Source organism: Oncorhynchus kisutch, unplaced genomic scaffold, assembly GCF_002021735.2.
Source record: "Oncorhynchus kisutch isolate 150728-3 unplaced genomic scaffold, Okis_V2 scaffold3805, whole genome shotgun sequence".
Lineage (NCBI taxonomy): Eukaryota > Metazoa > Chordata > Actinopteri > Salmoniformes > Salmonidae > Oncorhynchus > Oncorhynchus kisutch.
The window spans coordinates 222728-246200 of NW_022265750.1; the positions used below are offsets into that span (position 1 = coordinate 222728).

The window sequence follows — 23473 nt, forward strand, 5'->3', positions numbered from 1 at the left end:
TACAAATCTGTTGTTCTGCCCCTGAACAAGGCAGTTTAACCCACTGTTCCCTGGTAGGACGTCATTGTTAATAAGATAGCCTAGTGGTTAGAGCAGGTAGCCTAGTGGTTAGAGCAGGCAGCCTAGTGGTTAGAGCCAGGTAGCCTAGTGGTTAGAGCAGGTAGCCCAGTGATTAGAGCCAGGTAGCCTAGTGGTTAGAGCCAGGTAGCCTAGTGGTTAGAGCCAGGTAGCCTGGTGGTTAGAGCCAGGTAACCTGGTGGTTAGAGCCAGGTAGCCTGGTGGTTAGAGCATGCAGCCTAGTGGTTAGAGCCAGGTAGCCTAGTGGTTAGAGCCAGGTAGCCTAGTGGTTAGAGCAGGTAGCCTAGTGGTTAGAGCAGGTAGCCTAGTGGTTAGAGCCAGGTAGCCTTGTGGTTAGAGCCAGGTAGCCTAGTGGTTAGAGCCAGGTAGCCTAGTGGTTAGGGCCAGGTAGCCTGGTGGTTAGAGCCAGGTAGCCCGGTGATTAGAGCCAGGTAGCCTAGTGGTTAGAGCCAGGTAGCCTGGTGGTTAGAGCCAGGTAGCCTAGTGGCTAGAGCCAGGTAGCCTGGTGGTTAGAGCAGGCAGCCTAGTGGTTAGAGCCAGGTAGCCTGGTGGTTAGAGCCAGGTAGCCCAGTGATTAGAGCCACGTAGCCTAGTGGTTAGAGCCAGGTAGCCTGGTGGTTAGAGCCAGGTAGCCTGGTGGTTAGAGCCAGGTAGCCTGGTGGTTAGAGCCAGGTAGCCTAGTGGTTAGAACCAGGTAGCCTAGTGGTTAGAGCCAGGTAGCCTAGTGGTTAGAGCCAGGTAGCCTAGTGGTTAGAACCAGGTAGCCCAGTGATTAGAGCCAGGTAGTCTACTGGTTAGAACCAGGTAGCCCAGTGATTAGAGCCAGGTAGCCTAGTGGTTAGAGCCAGGTAGCCTAGTGGTTAGAGCCAGGTAGCAGGTAGCCTAGTGGTTAGAGCCAGGTAGCCTAGTGGTTAGAGCCAGGTAGCCTAGTGGTTAGAGCCAGGTAGCCTAGTGGTTAGAACCAGGTAGCCTAGTGGTTAGAACCAGGTAGCCTAGTGGTTAGAACCAGGTAGCCTAGTGGTTAGAACCAGGTAGCCTAGTGGTTAGAACCAGGTAGCCTAGTGGTTAGAGCATTGGGCCAGTAACCGAAAGGTAAAAATCTGTTGTTCTGCCCCTGAACAGGTAGCCTAGTGGATACAAGGCAGGTAACCCACTGTTCCTAGGACGTCATTGTTAATAAGAATTTGTTCTTAACTGACTTGCCTAGTAAAATAAAAACAAAAAAATACTGACAGAGCCAATAACAGGATTCTCACAAGTTCCAGTAGTGAGCTGCCTAATAACAGAGAATGGCCAATCAGGTGCCTTAGAAAAGGCATTGTGTGGCCAGTAGGTTGACTGTACACATCTACCAAATGACACGCAAAGTAGAACAGAATAAACCCAGATTAATTTCAGAATGTAAAAAACGCGTCGTTATGGTTTTCGTTACTTTTATTAAGTGGTTGACACCAGACGGTGTGGTTATATAGATACAGTCAATGAGTAAAATGTTATTATACATGAGAAGAAAAAAGAAGGATAAAAACTAAAAAATAATAATAACCAAAAACAATTGTCCACTGACCAAACATGGAGACCTGTGTTGAAGAGCTTAACAAGGTCCAACACGGAGGCCTGAGAGAGTCGGCCAGGGAGGAGGAATGTTATCAGTAAGGCTGCAACATGTCCCCTAACTTTCCCAGCATCCTAGTTGGCAGGATTCCCGGATCATTTCCTTTTCCGATTCTGGGAATCTTCCAAATGGGATTTCTGGAAAACCTTGGGAATTTTTCGGAAAGTTACCTGGGAATTTGCAACCTTACTTTATTTAAGCTCATTTCATTTCAGTTTCTTCCAAGGCCCAGATTTACAGTTAAGAGACTAATATCTCATTCTGACTTCCAACACATCTTTCCTCCTTAATCCATAATGTGTCGTCGAATCATAGGAAGTAAAACCAGGCTCAGACTTTTAAATAAATACACAAAACTTTAAACTGACATTTTTTTGGGGGCCTCTTTGTCGAGCCGCTGTCCATCGATGTTTCTGCTGCAGTCAGGCCCGGGTTAGTCTGTCCAGAGTCAGACCTGGGGCTCCTGCCTGCCTGTATCTGCCCTCACAACGAGACAGGACGCAAACCAACCAACACCTCAGACTCTAAAGAAACAGGCCGTCTGACTCCAGCAGGCGACCAGGCGTCTGGCTACACAACGAAACACATTTCTTCTTCATTAGGAGGACAGACAAGGCTGTTGTTGTTTCTTTAAAACAGATTTAACGACTATTCTTTAACTATGCAACGTACAAGATTTCTGTCCATTCGCGGTAGGTAGGTATGATGGCTGGGTTCAGGGAGGGTCGGAACAGTTTCGGGGGGGGGGGGGTTGTTAAGTTTAGTTGATCTTGTCCTGGAATATGTAGAGGTTGTTGGTGGCGGCGACAGCGATGACGTTCTCCTTTGGGTGCCACGCGGTGTGTAGGATCTTCTTGTTGAAGTCCAGACTGTCTACGCTGATCTCGTCCTTCTTCCTCTTCCCCCCGGTGGACACCTTGCGAGCCTTCAGGATGGCCCGAGGTTTACTGTTCTCTCTAGAGGCCTCCAGCGTGATGTCCCTCCGCGTGTTCCGGTCAAACATCCGGAAGAAGTTGTTGTACGAGCCCGTCATGATGGCACTGGGGAGGAGGAACAGCAAAACAAGGTGAATTGCACATCCCAAAAATGTCTACAATTGCAAAGTGATTTTGGGTCCTAGAAAAGCGCAATATAAATACCATGTATTATTATAAGACCTATTATGAAATAGAAATTCGGTGCTGGACAAAAATACTAGATAAAGAATTTACATTCATTTATCTAGTGTAAAGAAAGCAACCCATCAAAGGGTTGTGGTAAGGACCACCATACTTGTTATGATGATATATTGAATTAAGTTTCTCCCTCAAAGGATTTATGAATATGTAGTTTAGTTTAGCCTATTTTGTAACGTCACCAGGGTTCTAGAAGGGTAATGTTAAAACATCATCGTGGTTCTAGATGGGTAATGTTGTAATGCCGTCATGGTTCTAGAAGGGCAACGTAATGTTGCTGTGGTTCTAGAAGGGTAATGTTGTAATGTCATCGTGGTTCTAGAAGGGTAATGTTGTAACGCCACCGTGGTTCTAGAAGGGTAATGTTGTAACGTCATCGTGGTTCTAGAAGAGTAATGTTGTAACGCCACCGTGGTTCTAGAAGGGTAATGTTGTAACGTCAGCATGGTTCTAGAATGGTAATGTTGTAACGTCAGCATGGTTCTAGAATGGTAATGTTGTAACGTCAGCATGGTTCTAGAATGGTAATGTTGTAACGTCAGCATGGTTCTAGAAGGGCAATGTTGTAACGTCATGGTTCTAGAATGGTAATGTTGTAACGTCATGTTCTAGAATGGTAATGTTGTAATGTCAGCATGGTTCTAGAAGGGCAATGTTGTAATGGCATGGTTCTAGAAGGGTAATTTTGTAACGTCATCGGGGTTCTAGAAGGGTAATGTTGTAACGTCATCATGGTTCTAGAAGGGTAATGTAACACCGTCATGTTCTCGAAGGGTAATGTAACACCGTCATGGTTCTAGAAGAGTATTGTTGTAACGTTATCGTTGTTCTAGAAGAGTAATGGTGTAGCGTCATCATGGTTCTAGAAGGGTAATGTTGTAACGCCGTCATGGTTGTAGAAGAGTAATGGTGTAGCGTCATCGTGGTTCTAGAAGGGTAATGTTATAACGTCATCATGGTTCTAGAAGGATAATGTTGTAACGTCATCATGGTTCTAGAGGGGTAATGTAACATCACGGTTCTAGAAGAGTAATGTTGTAACATCACGGTTCTAGAAGAGTAATGTTGTAACATAATGGTTCTAGAAGAGTAATGTTGTAACATCATTATGGTTCTAGAAGGGTAATGTTGTAGTGTCATCATGGTTCTAGAAGAGTAACGTTGTAACGTCGTCATGGTTCTAGAAGGGTAATGTTGTAAAGCTGTCATGGTTGTAGAAGAGTAATGTTGTAGCGTCATCGTGGTTCTAGAAGGGTAATGTTGTAACATCATCGTGGTTCTAGAAGGATAATGTTGTAACATCATCATGGTTCTAGAATGATAATGTTGTAACATCATCATGGTTCTAGAGGGGTAATGTAACATGGTTCTAGAAGAGTAATGTTGTAACATCCCGGTTCTAGAAGAGTAATGTAACGTCATTGTGGTTCTAGAAGGGTAATGTTGTAATGTCGTCATGGTTCTAGAAGAGTAATGTTGTAGAGTCGTCTTTGCTTGGAAGTCAATTGCAGGTCTGAATTGTAATCAGGGGAAAAAGACTGCCCCTTCTCATTGAAACCAAGGAAATACAAGGCTGACTGCGGTACTGTAGGCATTGTTCTCAGAAAACAGAACACATTATAATTCATGGACAAACGTCAATCTTTGTGATCAATCTTAGTGTAAATAAAATGTTTAGGTGACAATCATGGTATTAATAATTGCTTCTAACACAACAGATGTATGTCCTTGAACCGATTATTTAAAAAAATCACACACAGAAGTGAAGGATATTTTAGTTGCTAATGGCAGCCTGCTGTACCCTGGTCAGCCTTAAACTAGAGTTACTCAATGAGGAGGCAACACTGAGCTAGCCTGCAACATCACTTCCTGGAGTAGCCCAAACGGCGCAACGTCACGTCTCCATGAGACGCCATTTTAACCAACTATTTTATCTTCAATGTGCCGTTGACTCTTCACATAGGAATGAATGGTGTCAGGTGATCCTGGGCGTTGTGTATATACAGCCGTTGATTGTAATGCAGGTGTTTGTTATTTGCGTGTTGCGGGTCCATTTATGAGACCGAACATAACTTTCAAACGGATTCTAAAGTTCCGTGTCGGTTGGTTTGCGGTACCTGTCAGCACCGTTCCAGCAGCACTCAAACTTGTCGAAGATGCAGTCGTTTTCATACAGTGAGCAGAGCTTGCTACGGAGGTACTCGTGCACCTATACAAAATATAACACACATTAAAAACAGTTTGGATCAGTTCATTTATTTGGCCTTTAGGAAGAATTTGTCTTTCATTCTTGAGACAAGAATTTTAAAGATTTAACTAAATAACATATATATATATATATATATATATACATACTGAACAAAAATATAAAATGCAACATGTAAAGTGTTGGTCCCATGTTTCACGAACTGAAATAAAATATCCTAGAAATGTTCCATACGCATCAAAAGCTTATTTTTCTCAAATGTTGTGCACTAACATCCCCGTTAGTGAGCATTTGTCCTTTGTCAAGATAATCTATCCACCTGACAGGTGTGGTATATAGGAAGATGTTGATTAAACATGATCATTACACAGGTGAACCTTGTGCTGGGGACAATAAAAGGCCACTAAAATGTGCAGTTTTGTCATCCAACGCAATGCCACAGATGTCTCAAGTTTTGAGGGAGCGTGCAATTGGCATGCTGACTGCAGGTATGTACACTAGAGCTGTTGTCAGAGAATCGTATGTTCCAACATCGGTTTAGAGAATTTGGCAGTACGTCCAACCGGCCTCACAACAGCAGGCCACACGTAACCACGCCAACCCAGGATCTCCACATCCGGCTTCTTTACCTGTGGGATCGTCTGAGACCAGCTACCCAGACTGCTGATGAAACTGAGGAGTATTTATGTCTGTAATAAAGCCCTTGTGAGGAAAAAAGTCATTCTGACTAGCTGGACCTGGCTCCCCAGTGGGTGGGCCTATGCCCTCCCAGGCCCATCCATGGCTAAGCCCCTGCCTAGTCATGTGAAATCTATAGATCAGAGCCCATTGGATTTATTTCAATGGACTGATTTCCTTATATGAACTGTAAAAGTGTTGACATTGTTGCATGTTGGGTTTATATCTTTGTTCACTATACATATTGTTTCTGTCTGTTTTCATACCACTGCAATTCATTCCAAATGTGATAAAAACATACTACTACACAACGTAGTGCTCTATAGCCAGAGGAATGTAGGTACAGTTCTAGTCAGTACCTGGTAAGTCTCTACAGGTACAGTTCTAGTCAGTACCTGGTAAGTCTCTACAGGTAAAGTTCTAGTCAGTACCTGGTAAGTCTCTACAGGTAAAGTTAAAGTCAGTATCTGATAGGTCTCTACAGGTAAAGTTAGTCAGTACCTGGTAAGTCTCTACAGGTAAAGTTAAAGTCAGTATCTGATAGGTCTCTACAGGTAAAGTTAGTCAGTACCTGGTAAGTCTCTACAGGTACAGTTCTAGTCAGTACCTGGTAAGTCTCTACAGGTAAAGTTCTAGTCAGTACCTGGTAAGTCTCTACAGGTACAGTTCTAGTCAGTACCTGGTAAGTCTCTACAGGTACAGTTCCAGTCAGTACCTGGTAAGTCTCTACAGGTACAGTTCTAGTCAGTACCTGGTAAGTCTCTACAGGTAAAGTTAAAGTCAGTATCTGACAAGTCTCTACAGGTAAAGTTCTAGTCAGTACCTGGTAAGTCTCCACAGGTAAAGTTAAAGTCAGTATCTGACAGGTCTCTACAGGTAAAGTTAGTCAGTACCTGGTAAGTCTCCACAGGTAAAGTTCTAGTCAGTACCTGGTAAGTCTCCACAGGTAAAGTTCTAGTCAGTACCTGGTAAGTCTCTACAGGTAAAGTTCCAGTCAGTACCTGGTAAGTCTCTACAGGTAAAGTTCTAGTTAGTACCTGGTAAGTCTCTACAGGTAAAGTTCTAGTCAGTACCTGGTAAGTCTCTACAGGTAAGGTTCTAGTCAGTACCTGGTAAGTCTCTACAGGTAAAGTTCCAGTCAGTACCTGGTAAGTCTCTACAGGTAAAGTTCTAGTCAGTACCTGGTAAGTCTCTACAGGTAAAGTTCTAGTCAGTACCTGGTAAGTCTCTACAGGTAAAGTTCCAGTCAGTACCTGGTAAGTCTCTACAGGTAAAGTTCTAGTCAGTACCTGGTAAGTCTCTACAGGTAAAGTTCTAGTCAGTACCTGGTAAGTCTCTACAGGTAAAGTTAGTCAGTACCTGGTAAGTCTCTACAGGTAAAGTTCTAGTCAGTACCTGGTAAGTCTCTACAGGTAAAGTTCTAGTCAGTACCTGGTAAGTCTCTACAGGTAAAGTTAGTCAGTACCTGGTAAGTCTCTACAGGTAAAGTTCTAGTCAGTACCTGGTAAGTCTCTACAGGTAAAGTTAGTCAGTACCTGGTAAGTCTCTACAGGTAAAGTTCTAGTCAGTACCTGGTAAGTCTCTACAGGTAAAGTTAGTCAGTACCTGGTAAGTCTCTACAGGTAAAGTTCTAGTCAGTACCTGGTAAGTCTCTACAGGTAAAGTTCTAGTCAGTACCTGGTAAGTCTCTACAGGTAAAGTTAGTCAGTACCTGGTAAGTCTCTACAGGTAAAGTTCTAGTCAGTATCTGGTAAGTCTCTACAGGTAAAGTTAGTCAGTACCTGGTAAGTCTCTACAGGTAAAGTTCTAGTCAGTACCTGGTAAGTCTCTACAGGTAAAGTTCTAGTCAGTACCTGGTAAGTCTCCATAGGTAAAGTTCTAGTCAGTACCTGGTAAGTCTCTACAGGTAAAGTTCTAGTCAGTACCTGGTAAGTCTCTACAGGTAAAGTTCTAGTCAGTACCTGGTAAGTCTCCACAGGTAAAGTTCTAGTCAGTACCTGGTAAGTCTCTACAGGTAAAGTTAAAGTCAGTATCTGATAGGTCTCTACAGGTAAAGTTAGTCAGTACCTGGTAAGTCTCTACAGGTAAAGTTAAAGTCAGTATCTGACAGGTCTCTACAGGTAAAGTTAGTCAGTACCTGGTAAGTCTCTACAGGTAAAGTTCTAGTCAGTACCTGGTAAGTCTCTACAGGTCAAGTTCTAGTCAGTACCTGGTAAGTCTCTACAGGTAAAGTTCCAGTCAGTACCTGGTAAGTCTCTACAGGTAAAGTTCCAGTCAGTACCTGGTAAGTCTCTACAGGTAAAGTTCTAGTCAGTACCTGGTAAGTCTCTACAGGTAAAGTTCTAGTCAGTACCTGGTAAGTCTCTACAGGTAAAGTTCCAGTCAGTACCTGGTAAGTCTCTACAGGTAAAGTTCTAGTCAGTACCTGGTAAGTCTCTACAGGTAAAGTTAAAGTCAGTATCTGGCAGGTCTCTACAGGTAAGGTTAAAGTCAGTATCTGGCAAGTCTCTACAGGTAAGGTTAAAGTCAGTACCTGGTAGGTCTCCACAGGCCGGTTTTCCATGTTCAGATCCCACACCTTGACTGACAGGTAGTCTCTGGTCATCATGTAACGGCCGCTGTGGCTAAACTTCACATCCGATATTGAGGAGATGATCTCGGAGAAGAAGGACCGGCTGCTAGGGTCCTCTGGCTCCTCGAAGACTGAGAAACAAATACATACAAACCTTTCCAAACCAGTTCATCAAAACAGCAACGTATTGGCCAGTTAGCAGATGCTTTTATCTCAAGTGACTTAAAGTCATGCATGCAGACATGTTATTGTGTGGGTGACCCCGGTAATTAAAAAGAGTCAATCCTGGCATTGCAAGCACCATGATCTACCAACTGAGGCACACAGGACCACGTTAGTATCAAAAACAAGCCTACGTCTATCTCCTAGAAGACAGACAGGAGGTTACACTTTACCTAAAGCCTGCAGGTATATAGCTTTATAACTTGTTATAACCATGTATGAGCCTTACTGTCATTCAACTGAAGAATCACTACATGATAAATGAATCAAGACGTTATAGAGGGATCATTCATGTTCATGACGAGTCTTACAACACATTATAACTGCATTATAATGCATCCTAGTCTATACATAAACAATGAAAGCTCTCTATCAGCCTGAAAACAAAGCCTATATTCCCTGACCATTGTCCCGCTACCCTAAAGAGCTGAGAGGGTACTACATGGATTACATCATTCTGTATGTTACGGCAGGGTAGCCTAGTGGTTAGAGCATAGGGACGGCAGGTAGCCTAGTGGTTAGAGCGTAGGGACGGCAGGGTAGCCTAGTGGTTAGAGCGTAGGGACGGCAGGGTAGCCTAGTGGTTAGAGCGTAGGGATGGCAGGGTAGCCTAGTGGTTAGAGCGTAGGGACGGCAGGGTAGCCTAGTGGTTAGAGCGTAGGGACGGCAGGTAGCCTAGTGGTTAGAGCGTAGGGGCGGCAGGGTAGCCATGTGGTTAGAGCGTAGGGGTGGCAGGGTAGCCTAGTGGTTAGAGCGTAGGGACGGCAGGTAGCCTAGTGGTTAGAGCGTAGGGACGGCAGGGTAGCCTAGTGGTTAGAGCGTAGGGACGGCAGGGTAGCCTAGTGGTTAGAGCGTAGGGACGGCAGGGTAGCCTAGTGGTTAGAGCGTAGGGACGGCAGGGTAGCCTAGTGGTTAGAGCGTAGGGACGGCAGGGTAGCCTAGTGGTTAGAGCGTAGGGACGGCAGGTAGCCTAGTGGTTAGAGCGTAGGGGCGGCAGGGTAGCCTAGTGGTTAGAGCGTAGGGACGGCAGGTAGCCATGTGGTTAGAGCGTAGGGGCGGCAGGGTAGCCTAGTGGTTAGAGCGTAGGGACGGCAGGTAGCCTAGTGGTTAGAGCGTAGGGACGGCAGGGTAGCCTAGTGGTTAGAGCGTAGGGACGGCAGGGTAGCCTAGTGGTTAGAGCGTAGGGACGGCAGGGTAGCCTAGTGGTTAGAGCGTAGGGACGGCAGGGTAGCCTAGTGGTTAGAGCGTAGGGACGGCAGGGTAGCCTAGTGGTTAGAGCGTAGGGACGGCAGGTAGCCTAGTGGTTAGAGCGTAGGGGCGGCAGGGTAGCCATGTGGTTAGAGCGTAGGGGCGGCAGGGTAGCCTAGTGGTTAGAGCGTAGGGACGGCAGGTAGCCTAGTGGTTAGAGCGTAGGGACGGCAGGGAAGCCTAGTGGTTAGAGCGTAGCTCCTGAACAAGGCAGTTAACCCCACTGTTCCTAGACCAGTTAACCCCACTGTTCCTAGACCAGTTAACCCCACTGTTCCTAGACCAGTTAACCCCACTGTTCCTAGACCAGTTAACCCACTGTTCCTAGACCAGTTAACCCACTGTTCCTAGACCAGTTAACCCACTGTTCCTAGACCAGTTAACCCACTGTTCCTAGGCCAGTTAACCCACTGTTCCTAGACCAGTTAACCCACTGTTCCTAGACCAGTTAACCCACTGTTCCTAGACCAGTTAACCCACTGTTCCTAGACCAGTTAACCCCACTGTTCCTAGACCAGTTAACCCCACTGTTCCTAGACCAGTTAACCCACTGTTCCTAGACCAGTTAACCCACTGTTCCTAGACCAGTTAACCCACTGTTCCTAGACCAGTTAACCCACTGTTCCTAGACCAGTTAACCCACTGTTCCTAGACCAGTTAACCCACTGTTCCTAGACCAGTTAACCCCACTGTTCCTAGACCAGTTAACCCACTGTTCCTAGACCAGTTAACCCACTGTTCCTAGACCAGTTAACCCACTGTTCCTAGACCAGTTAACCCACTGTTCCTAGACCAGTTAACCACTGTTCCTAGACCAGTTAACCCACTGTTCCTAGACCAGTTAACCCACTGTTCCTAGACCAGTTAACCCACTGTTCCTAGACCAGTTAACCCACTGTTCCTAGACCAGTTAACCCACTGTTCCTAGACCAGTTAACCCACTGTTCCTAGACCAGTTAACCCACTGTTCCTAGACCAGTTAACCCACTGTTCCTAGACCAGTTAACCCACTGTTCCTAGACCAGTTAACCCACTGTTCCTAGACCAGTTAACCCACTGTTCCTAGACCAGTTAACCCACTGTTCCTAGACCAGTTAACCCACTGTTCCTAGACCAGTTAACCCACTGTTCCTAGACCAGTTAACCCACTGTTCCTAGACCAGTTAACCCACTGTTCCTAGACCAGTTCCTAGACCAGTACCCACTGTTCCTAGACCAGTTAACCCACTGTTCCTAGACCAGTTAACCCACTGTTCCTAGACCAGTTAACCCACTGTTCCTAGACCAGTTAACCCACTGTTCCTAGACCAGTTAACCCACTGTTCCTAGACCAGTTAACCCACTGTTCCTAGACCAGTTAACCCACTGTTCCTAGACCAGTTAACCCACTGTTCCTAGACCAGTTAACCACTGTTCCTAGGACCCACTGTTCCTAGACCCGTTAACCCCATGTTCCTAGACCAGTTTAACCCACTGTTCCTAGACCAGTTAACCCACTGTTCCTAGACCAGTTAAACCCACTGTTCCTAGACCAGTTAACCCACTGTTTCCTAGACCAGTTAACCACCTGTTCCTAGACCAGTTAACCACTGTTCCTAGACCAGTTAACCCACTGTTCCTAGACCAGTTAACCCACTGTTCCTAGACCAGTTAACCCACTGTTCCTAGACCAGTTAACCCACTGTTCCTAGACCAGTTAACCCACTGTTCCTAGACCAGTTAACCCACTGTTCCTAGACCAGTTAACCCACTGTTCCTAGACCAGTTAACCCACTGTTCCTAGACCAGTTACCCCACTGTTCCTAGACCAGTTAACCCCACTGTTCCTAGACCAGTTAACCCCACTGTTCCTAGACCAGTTAAACCCCACTGTTCCTAGACCAGTTAACCCCACTGTTCCTAGACCAGTTAACCCCACTGTTCCTAGACCAGTTAACCCCACTGTTCCTAGACCAGTTAACCCACTGTTCCTAGACCAGTTAACCCACTGTTCCTAGACCAGTTAACCCACTGTTCCTAGACAGTTAACCCACTGTTCCTAGACCAGTTAACCCACTGTTCCTAGACCAGTTAACCCACTGTTCCTAGACCAGTTAACCCACTGTTCCTAGACCAGTTAACCCACTGTTCCTAGACCAGTTTAACCCACTGTTCCTAGACCAGTTAACCCACTGTTCCTAGACCAGTTAACCCACTGTTCCTAGACCAGTTAACCCACTGTTTCCTAGACCAGTTTAACCCACTGTTCCCAGACCAGTTAACCCACTGTTCCTAGACCAGTTAACCCACTGTTCCTAGACCAGTTAACCCACTGTTCCTAGACCAGTTAACCCACTGTTCCTAGACCAGTTAACCCACTGCTCCTAGACCAGTTAACCCACTGTTCCTAGACCAGTTAACCCACTGTTCCTAGACCAGTTAACCCCGCTGTTCCTAGACCAGTTAACCCACTGTTCCTAGACCAGTTAACCCACTGTTCCTAGACCAGTTAACCCACTGTTCCTAGACCAGTTAACCCTCTGTGTATATATATATATATAACCCGCTGACATCAAGAGGGAAACTATTGTAAAAACAGTTTGTATGTGAAAACACATCGGACTCTGTTCTCTTATTTCGAGTTGAGTTTTGATAACAGGATTCGCAGGATTTGCTAGCAACAACATATATTATTCTATCTAAAACAATGACATTTCTGTAAAGTTTTACCCCAACGATATTACCGACTTACATTTGCTTTGCCTGTCACAGAGGGCAGCAGCTCGCATGTCACAGAGGCGGATGGTCCCCTTACTGCTACTGTACACAAATACATTACACTGGTGTGGATGGCACTCTGCAGCTGTGATGACTTCTGTCAGCTCCTCCATATTGGCAGGCTTTATATCTACAATGTCTGGGGGAGGGGAGGGGCACGATCAAGGATCAACACCACCTAGACATGGCAAGGGTATAGACACAAATAGGTTGACACACACTCACAGGTAGACACACACACTCACAGGTAGACACACACACACACACACACACACACAGGTAGACACACACACACACACAGGTAGACACACACACACACACAGGTAGACACACACACACACACACAGGTAGACACACACACACACACAGGTAGACACACACACACACACACACAGGTAGACACACACACACACACAGGTAGACACACACACACACAGGTAGACACACACACACACACAGGTAGACACACACACACACACAGGTAAACACACACACAAATCTTCCCATCTAAATGAAATACATGTTGCGTATGTTTTGTGATTAAAAAAAGGATACTAAAACTTCTATCTGTGATTTCTAAGTGCCAGAGGTTAACCCTGAGGTCATCAGCTGAAAGGTACGTTTCGTGATCACTGTTTACAGAGATGGAATTGATGTGATATGTGTGTGCGTTAGCGAATATCCTCCTTGGACTGGCCTCCACCATCCGGTCCATAGGCAGCAGCACAGGCACCTACAACAAAGAACCTTTTTATTATGAAGATATACCACGTCTAAAAACCCTGCAGTTCGCTCCTTTTCTGAAGATGACAAATACGTGTAGTAGTGAAGTAGGGTGGCGGGGGGGGGGGGTGGTTACATATTGCAATATTATATTGATACTTGACTCAAAATATATACAGTGGGGCAAAAAAAAGTATTTAGTCAGCCACCAATTGTGCAAGTTCTCCCACTTAAAAAGATGGGAGAAGGCCTGTAATTTTCATCATAGGTACACTTTAACTATGACAGGACAAATGAGAAGACAAAACAATCTGAAAATCACATTGTAGGATTTTTAATGAATTTATTTGCAAATTATGGTGGAAAATAAGTATTTTGTCACCTACAAAATTTTCTCAATACTTTGTTATATTCCCTTTGTTGTATATATACTTTTTATAGTTTTTTTGCCGGATAACGTTAGTGGGTGCTAGCTGGTTGTTCATGTGCCAAAAATACTGGATTTTCATCCTATAGCTTGTTCTCCATCTTCAATTTTGAAATAGAAAAAAATTATATAATATATAAATATATAATATAATATATTAATAATAAATATAATAAAATAAATATATAATAATAAACATGTTTTCAGAACTATATCACATTTTCTCATGCTCTCTCCTTTCCCTCTGTAGCAGATGGACACTGAGCGGACAAAACATTAAGAACACCTGCTGTTTCCATGACATTTACTGACCAGGTGAATCCGGATGAAAAAGATGATTCCTTATTGATGTCACTTGTTAAATCTACTTTAAAATCAGTGTAGATGAAGAGGAGGGGACGGGTTAAAGAAGGATTTTTAAGCCTTGAGACCATTGAGACATTGATTGTGATCACAGCACCTGTACATAGCCCATCTATAAATAGCCCAAACAACTACCCCTTCCCCTACTGTATTTATTTTGCTCCCCAGTATTTCTACTTTGCACACTCATCTGTCAAATCTACCATTCCAGTGTTTTACTTGCTATATTGTATTTACTTTGCCACCATGGCCTTTTTTTCCTTTACCTCCCTTCTCACTTCATTTGCTCACATTGTATATAGACTTGTTTCTACTGTATTATTGACTGTATGTTTGTTTTACTCCATGTGTAGCTCTGTGTCGTTTTATCTGTCGAACTGCTTTGCTTTATCTTGGCCAGGTCGCAGTTGTAAATGAGAACTTGTTCTCAACTTGGTTAAATAAAGGTGAAATAAAGGTGAAATAAAATAAAATAATTGTGTGTGCCATTCAGAGGGTGAAGACAAAATATTTAAGTGCCTCTGAACGAGCTATGTCCGTAGGCGCCAGGCTCACCGGTTTGAGTCTGGAACAGCAACGCTGCTGGGTTTTTCACGCTCAACAGTTTCCCGTGTTACTATGGCGTTGTCTGATTTGCTGTTCATTACTAGTCTTGTTGGCAGAGGAAATGTAAATGTGGACAGCTCTTCAAAGTGGGCAGAAATATGATTTAATCTTCCATATTTTTGGGGCGTCAACAATTTAGAAGCAGAGGAGAATTATTAAAATGTGTATTTAAAAGATGAATTAAACTAAGGGGGGCTGTGGCAAGGCGGGGTGGTGGAAGGAGTCACGGAGGGGGGCTGTGGCAAGGCGGGGTGGTGGAAGGAGTCACGGAGGGGGGCTGTGGCAAGGCGGGGTGGTGGAAGGAGTCACGGAGGGGGGCTGTGGCAAGGCGGGGTGGTGGAAGGAGTCACGGAGGGGGGCTGTGGCAAGGCGGGGTGGTGGAAGGAGTCACGGAGGGGGCTGTGGCAAGGCGGGGTGGTGGAAGGAGTCACGGAGGGGGCTGTGGCAAGGCGGGGTGGTGGAAGGAGTCACGGAGGGGGGCTGTGGCAAGGCGGGGTGGTGGAAGGAGTCACGGAGGGGGGCTGTGGCAAGGCGGGGTGTGGAAGGAGTCACGGAGGGGGGCTGTGGCAAGGCGGGGTGTGGAAGGAGTCACGGAGGGGGGCTGTGGCAAGGCGGGGTTGTGGAAGGAGTCACGGAGGGGGGCTGTGGCAAGGCGGGGTGTGGAAGGAGTCACGGAGGGGGGCTGTGGCAAGGCGGGGTGGTGGAAGGAGTCACGGAGGGGGGCTGTGGCAAGGCGGGGTGTGGAAGGAGTCACGGAGGGGGGCTGTGGCAAGGCGGGGTGGTGGAAGGAGTCACGGAGGGGGGCTGTGGCAAGGCGGGGTGGTGGAAGGCGTCACGGAGGGGGGCTGTGGCAAGGCGGGATGGTGGAAGGAGTCACGGAGGGGGGCTGTGGCAAGGCGGGGTGGTGGAAGGAGTCACGGAGGGGGGCTGTGGCAAGGCGGGGTGGTGGAAGGAGTCACGGAGGGGGGCTGTGGCAAGGCGGGGTGGTGGAAGGAGTCACGGAGGGGGGCTGTGGCAAGGCGGGGTGGTGGAAGGAGTCACGGAGGGGGGCTGTGGCAAGGCGGGGTGGTGGAAGGAGTCACGGAGGGGGGCTGTGGCAAGGCGGGGTGGTGGAAGGAGTCACGGAGGGGGGCTGTGGCAAGGCGGGGTGGTGGAAGGAGTCACGGAGGGGGGCTGTGGCAAGGCGGGGTGGTGGAAGGAGTCACGGAGGGGGGCTGTGGCAAGGCGGGGTGGTGGAAGGAGTCACGGAGGGGGGCTGTGGCAAGGCGGGGTGGTGGAAGGAGTCACGGAGGGGGGCTGTGGCAAGGCGGGTGGTGGAAGGAGTCACGGAGGGGGGCTGTGGCAAGGCGGGGTGGTGGAAGGAGTCACGGAGGGGGGCTGTGGCAAGGCGGGGTGGTGGAAGGAGTCACGGAGGGGGGCTGTGGCAAGGCGGGGTGGTGGAAGGAGTCACGGAGGGGGGCTGTGGCAAGGCGGGGTGGTGGAAGGAGTCACGGAGGGGGCTGTGGCAAGGCGGGGTGGTGGAAGGAGTCACGGAGGGGGGCTGTGGCAAGGCGGGGTGGTGGAAGGAGTCACGGAGGGGGGCTGTGGCAAGGCGGGGTGGTGGAAGGAGTCACGGAGGGGGCTGTGGCAAGGCGGGGTGGTGGAAGGAGTCACGGAGGGGGGCTGTGGCAAGGCGGGGTGTGGAAGGAGTCACGGAGGGGGGCTGTGGCAAGGCGGGGTGGTGGAAGGAGTCACGGAGGGGGGCAGTGGCAAGGCGGGGTGTGGAAGAAGTCACGGAGGGGGGGTGTGGCAAGGCGGGGTTGTGGAAGGAGTCACGGAGGGGGGCTGTGGCAAGGCGGGGTTGTGGAAGGAGTCACGGAGGGGGGCTGTGGCAAGGCGGGGTGGTGGAAGGAGTCACGGAGGGGGGCTGTGGCAAGGCGGGGTGTGGAAGGAGTCACGGAGGGGGGCTGTGGCAAGGCGGGGTGGTGGAAGGAGTCAAGGAGGGGGGCTGTGGCAAGGCGGGGGTGGTGGAAGGAGTCACGGAGGGGGGCTGTGGCAAGGCGGGGTGGTGGAAGGAGTCACGGAGGGGGGCTGTGGCAAGGCGGGGTGGTGGAAGGAGTGACGGAGGGGGGCTGTGGCAAGGCGGGGTGGTGGAAGGAGTGACGGAGGGGGGCTGTGGCAAGGCGGGGTGGTGGAAGGAGTCACGGAGGGGGGCGTGGTAGGAGTCACGGAGGGGGGCTGTGGCAAGGCGGGGTTGTGGAAGGAGTCACGGAGGGGGGCTGTGGCAAGGCGGGGTTGTGGAAGGAGTCACGGAGGGGGGCTGTGGCAAGGCGGGGTGGTGGAAGGAGTCACGGAGGGGGGCTGTGGCAAGGAGGGGTGGTGGAAGGAGTCACGGGGGGGGGGGGGGGGGGGGGGGTGGAAGGAGTCACGGAGGGGGGGGTGGAAGGAGTCACGGAGGGGGGGGGGTGGAAGGAGTCACGGAGGGGGGGGTGTGGAAGGAGTCACGGAGGGGGGCTGTGGCAAGGCGGGGTGGTGGAAGGAGTCACGGAGGGCGGGGTGGTGGAAGGAGTCACGGAGGGCGGGGTGGTGGAAGGAGTCACGGAGGGCGGGGTGGTGGAAGGAGTCACGGAGGGGGGGTGTGGAAGGAGTCACGGAGGGGGGGTGTGGAAGGAGTCACGGAGGGGGGGTGTGGAAGGAGTCACGGAGGGGGGGCTGTGGAAGGAGTCACGGAGGGGGGCTGTGGAAGGAGTCACGGAGGGGGGCTGTGGAAGGAGTCACGGAGGGGGGCTGTGGAAGGAGTCACGGAGGGGGGGGGGGTTGAAGGAGTCACGGAGGGGGGCTGTGGAAGGAGTCACGGAGGGGGGCTGTGGAAGGAGTCACGGAGGGGGGGCTGTGGAAGGAGTCATGGAGGGGGGGGTGTGGAAGGAGTCACGGAGGGGGGCTGTGGAAGGAGTCACGGAGGGGGGATGTGGAAGGAGTCACGGAGGGGGGGGGGGTGGAGGCTTTCTGAAGGAACTGTATATTATATACTTTTAAATGTTTGTTTTTTTACTAACAAATAATATCAATAATATGTCAATCATATATCATGTAATCAACCACATATCAGGTAATCAATCATATATCATGTAATCAACCACATATCAGGTAATCAATCATATATCAGGTAATCAACCATATATCAGGTAATCAATCACATATCAGGTAATCAACCATATATCAGGTAATCAACCACATATCAGGTAATCAATCACATATCAGGTAATCAATCACATCAGGTAATCAATCACATCAGGTAATCAATCACATCAGGTAATCAATCACATATCAGGTAATCAACCACATATCAGGTAATCAACCACATATCAGGTAATCAATCACATATCAGGTAATCAATCACATATCAGGTAATCAACATATATCAGGTAATCAATCACATATCAGGAGAGATGGATCAGAAGGGATGACATAATCACAGTTTAAAAAGGCACGGACACACTGGTAGCGTTTGCCGTCCAAGAGGACTTGGCACCTCTGAACAGAGTGCCGGATGTAATTTGCGAAACCGAGTGCGAACTGATTCTACTTGTCCAAACTTGTGAAAATGTCAGCAGTCAGAACGGCTCACGGCGAGCGGTTGCTAAAACGCCCTGCTTCTAAAGAGAACGAACGGCAGGTTCATATCAGACCGTCACGCGGTGCCATGTATTTTAGCCCTCACATTTTCACTCCAAATACTTTGTGTTTTTTCTTTTATTTCCCTGAACGGAGGGCCTCCCTGGGTGGTGCAGTGGTCTAAGGCAGAGACTCTGGGTTCCCTGAACGGAGGGCCTCCCCGGGTGGTGCAGTGGTCTAAGGCAGAGACTCTGGGTTCCCTGAACGGAGGGCCTCCCCGGGTGGCGCAGTGGTCTAAGGCAGAGACTCTGGGTTCCCTGAACGGAGGGCCTCCCCGGGTGGCGCAGTGGTCTAAGGCAGAGACTCTGGGTTCCCTGAACGGAGGGCCTCCCCGGGTGGCGCAGTGGTCTAAGGCAGAGACTCTGGGTTCCCTGAACGGAGGGCCTCCCCGGGTGGCGCAGTGGTCTAAGGCAGAGACTCTGGGTTCCCTGAACGGAGGGCCTCCCCGGGTGGCGCAGTGGTCTAAGGCAGAGACTCTGGGTTCCCTGAATGGAGGGCCTCCCCGGGTGGCGCAGTGGTCTAAGGCAGAGACTCTGGGTTCCCTGAACGGAGGGCCTCCTCGGTTGGGCAGTGGTCTAAGGCAGAGACTCTGGGTTCCCTGAACGGAGGGCCTCCCCGGGTGGCGCAGTGGTCTAAGGCAGAGACTCTGGGTTCCCTGAAAGGAGGGCCTCCCCGGGTGGCGCAGTGGTCTAAGGCAGAGACTCTGGGTTCCCTGAACGGAGGGCCTCCCCGGGTGGCGCAGTGGTCTAAGGCAGAGACTCTGGGTTCCCTGAACGGAGGGCCTCCCCGGGTGGCGCAGTGGTCTAAGGCAGAGACTCTGGGTTCCCTGAACGGAGGGCCTCCCCGGGTGGCGCAGTGGTCTAAGGCAGAGACTCTGGGTTCGAGCCCAGGCTCCATGGGGCGACGCACAATTGGCCCAGCGTTGTCCGGGTTAGGGGCGGGTTTGGCCGGTAGGGATATCCTTGTCTCATCGCGCACCAGCGACTCCTGTAGCGGGCCGACACATTGGTGCGACTGGCTTCCGGGTTGGATGCGGGCTGTGTTAAGAAGCAGTGAGGCTTGGTTGGGTTCTGTTTCGACCTTCGTCTCTCCCGAGCCCGTACGAGAGTTATAGCGATGAGACAAGATAGTAACTACTAACAATTGGATACCACGAAATTGGGGAGAAAAAGGGGGTAAAATTCCAATAATATTTCCCTGAACGGGATCATTCAAAACTATATCAGGTAAACGGTGATGAACGAGAGGAGACATACCCGTAACGACGTGATTCTAAAAGGATCTCTCAGTCTTCCATCCTCGTCTTTCAAGTTGTAGCCTTCTGCTCTTTTGTCCCGTTGGCTGATTTTCCACAGCTTGATGGTTTTGTCTGGGTTGTGAAAAAGGCAATGTCACTGTTATAGCACAGTGTTACAGTCACCTTGGTCTTCCGTCTGTATAAACACTTCAGAGGAAGGAGTGTGGTAGCAGAATCAGAATGAGTTAGTTAACATTGATAAATAAGATGTTTAATTTACATAATAATGCTTATGTGGGGGAAAAGATACTTGGACCCCAGAGAGTGGAGAGGTCAGGCTTGTCTTCTTATGGGAATGTGTCTGGAACTGTCGTATGTCCCCTCTGAGGTTGCCCTTATCTTGATCTAGTATATGACCTAAGAGGTTCACTATCGTATGTCCCCTCTGAGGTTGCCCTTATCTTGATCTAGTATATGACCTAAGAGGTTCACTATCGTATGTCCCCTCTGAGGTTGCCCTTATCTTGATCTAGTATATGACCTAAGAGGTTCCCTATCGTATGTCCCCTCTGAGGTTGCCCTTATCTTGATCTAGTATATGACCTAAGAGGTTCACTATCGTATGTCCCCTCTGAGGTTGCCCTTATCTTGATCTAGTATATGACCTAAGAGGTTCACTATCGTATGTCCCCTCTGAGGTTGCCCTTATCTTGATCTAGTATATGACCTAAGAGGTTCACTATCGTATGTCCCCTCTGAGGTTGCCCTTATCTTGATCTAGTATATGACCTAAGAGGTTCACTACTACATGTCCCCTCTGAGGTTGCCCTTATCTTGATCTAGTGTATGACCTAAGAGGTTCACTATTACATGTCCCCTCTGAGGTTGCCCTTATCTTGATCTAGTATATGACCTAAGAGGCTCACTGTCTCAGTGAGCTTGTCCAGGAGGGGGGTGTATTTAAGATGGGAGTATCTAGGATTGACAATTGATATATGCCATTGGATGAGGTAATGTTTTGGTACTATGTTGTACCAAGAACGAGAATTAGAACCTCGTCTAAGAGAGTAAACTGAACAATAATTTATAGCTAATGCTGTTTTCCTTTGTGCAATGTTCCTAAGATCTGTTATTTGTCATGTGAGTTCAGATGGGCGTGTCTGGGCTATAAATGATACTAAGAATTGTTTTGTAAGCACTCTCAGAGAATTCATTTATAGACACTGAATTGATCTGAGAGTCACCGGGCTTATGGTGAAGCTCATATAATTAAAAGATGGACTTTATGATATAACTCGGACTTGTGTGGTGGTTTGCTCTCTCATGGATTTGGTAAATACAGGACATTTCCACGACAGAGGTTAATAAGCGACCTTTTACAGTTCAATATTCAGTGCAGTTCCTTGGAACGTCTGTGGTGCTGAAGAGTCATCACCTTGACCGAACGCAATCAGAAATATGAACGAGAGCTCCGTGACTTACCGTTTGTTGAGAGCAGAGAGTGTGCAGCGTTTTGTTGAGGTAACCATCTTATTTTATTGATTTTTTCCTCGATTTCTAAGCTTTTCAAATAGTCGAACTCGGGTTCATGGCTCTGGAAAGTGCTGTACACATTGTATTCTCCTCTGGAATGAGGACGGTTTTTACTCTGAAAGAAATAAAACCCAGCTCATTATTAGTACGACTATATTTCACAACCACCACAATAATGCACTTAAAAAAATAATAATAATACGATTTTGTACATTATGCTACATTAAAAGGTGAATCCGACTAATGTTGTTTTCAAGGTGCATTTTAGTCTTAAACATTGTTTTTTTCTTCTTCTATTGATTTATGTCTGTTTGATAGTTAACTGACCTCTTGTTCCCGTTGGAAAATGACGACACGACCTCCTTTGTCTCCCGTCGCTAGGAGTTCTCCAGAATAGTTAAACTCAACCGTTGAGATTATGTCAGCTGAGAGAGGGACAACAACAAGGTCATGAGTGTGTAACACTTCTATGTCGGCTGAGAGAGAGACAACAACAACAAAAAGGTAATGAGTGCGTAACACTTCTATGTCGGCTGAGAGAGAGACAACAACAACAAAAAGGTAATGAGTGCGTAACACTTCTATGTCGGCTGAGAGAGAGACAACAACAACATAAAGGTAATGAGTGCGTAACACTTCTATGTCGGCTGAGAGAGAGACAACAACAACAAGGTCATGAGTGCGTAACACTTCTATGTCGGCTGAGAGAGAGACAACAACAACAAAAAGGTCATGAGTGCGTAACACTTCTATGTCGGCTGAGAGAGAGACAACAACAACAAGGTCATGAGTGCGTAACACTTCTATGTCGGCTGAGAGAGAGACAACAACAACAAGGTCATGAGTGTGTCACACTTCTATGTCGGCTGAGAGAGAGACAACAACAACAAAAAGGTCATCAGTGTGTCACACTTCTATGTCGGCTGAGAGAGAGACAACAACAACAACAAGGTAATGAGTGTGTAACACTTCTATGTCGGCTGAGAGAGAGACAACAACAAAAAGGTCATCAGTGTGTCACACTTCTATGTCGGCTGAGAGAGAGACAACAACAACAAGGTCATGAGTGCGTAACACTTCTATGTTGGCTGAGAGAGAGACAACAACAACAAGGTCATGAGTGCGTAACACTTCTATGTTGGCTGAGAGAGAGACAACAACAACAAGGTCATGAGTGCGTAACACTTCTATGTCGGCTGAGAGAGAGACAACAACAACAAGGTCATGAGTGCGTAACACTTCTATGTCGGCTGAGAGAGACAACAACAACAACAACAACAAGGTCATGAGTGCGTAACACTTCTATGTCGGCTGAGAGAGAGACAACAACAACAACAAGGTCATGAGTGCGTAACACTTCTATGTCGGCTGAGAGAGACAACAACAACAACAACAACAAGGTCATGAGTGCGTAACACTTCTATGTCGGCTGAGAGAGACAACAACAACAACAACAAGGTCATGAGTGCGTAACACTTCTATGTCGGCTGAGAGAGAGACAACAACAACAACAAGGTCATGAGTGCGTAACACTTCTATGTCGGCTGAGAGAGACAACAACAACAACAAGGTCATGAGTGCGTAACACTTCTATGTCGGCTGAGAGAGAGACAACAACAACAAGGTCATGAGTGTGTAACACTTCTATGTCGGCTGAGAGAGAGACAACAACAACAAGGTCATGAGTGTGTAACACTTCTATGTCGGCTGAGAGAGAGACAACAACAACAAGGTCATGAGTGCGTAACACTTCTATGTCGGCTGAGAGAGAGACAACAACAACAACAACAAGGTCATGAGTGCGTAACACTTCTATGTCGGCTGAGAGAGACAACAACAACAACAACAAGGTCATGAGTGCGTAACACTTCTATGTCGGCTGAGAGAGACAACAACAACAACAAGGTCATGAGTGCGTAACACTTCTATGTCGGCTGAGAGAGAGACAACAACAACAACAAGGTCATGAGTGCGTAACACTTCTATGTCGGCTGAGAGAGACAACAACAACAACAAGGTCATGAGTGCGTAACACTTCTATGTCGGCTGAGAGAGACAACAACAACAACAAGGTAATCAGTGCGTAACACTTCTATGTCGGCTGAGAGAGACAACAACAACAACAACAAGGTCATCAGTGCGTAACACTTCTGTCGGCTGAGAGAGAGACAACAACAACAAGGTCATGAGTGCGTAACACTTCTATGTTGGCTGAGAGAGAGACAACAACAACAAGGTAATCAGTGCGTAACACTTCTATGTCGGCTGAGAGACAACAACAACAACAACAACAAGGTCATGAGTGTGTAACACTTCTATGTCGGCTGAGAGAGAGACAACAACAACAACAAGGTCATGAGTGCGTAACACTTCTATGTC

At 47.8% G+C, this 23473-nt stretch overlaps 1 protein-coding gene across 2 annotated transcripts in view; it reads right to left on the reverse strand.

Annotated features, from left to right (window-relative positions):
* Positions 1 to 1494: 1494 nt before the first annotated feature.
* Positions 1495 to 23473, reverse strand: part of LOC116371870 (serine/threonine-protein phosphatase 2A 55 kDa regulatory subunit B delta isoform) — a 37653-nt gene continuing 15674 nt past the window's right edge. For both annotated transcript variants that reach the window (XM_031820967.1, XM_031820966.1), the window contains exons 3-10: positions 21422 to 21519; positions 21044 to 21209; positions 19581 to 19693; positions 13107 to 13284; positions 12526 to 12690; positions 8286 to 8455; positions 4986 to 5077; positions 1495 to 2733 (exon numbers count right to left, since the gene is read on the reverse strand). In XM_031820967.1, coding sequence (XP_031676827.1) covers positions 2454 to 2733; positions 4986 to 5077; positions 8286 to 8455; positions 12526 to 12690; positions 13107 to 13284; positions 19581 to 19693; positions 21044 to 21209; positions 21422 to 21519 — 1262 coding nt within the window. In that variant the 3' untranslated portion in view covers positions 1495 to 2453. The remainder of the gene's footprint in view (positions 2734 to 4985; positions 5078 to 8285; positions 8456 to 12525; positions 12691 to 13106; positions 13285 to 19580; positions 19694 to 21043; positions 21210 to 21421; positions 21520 to 23473) is intronic.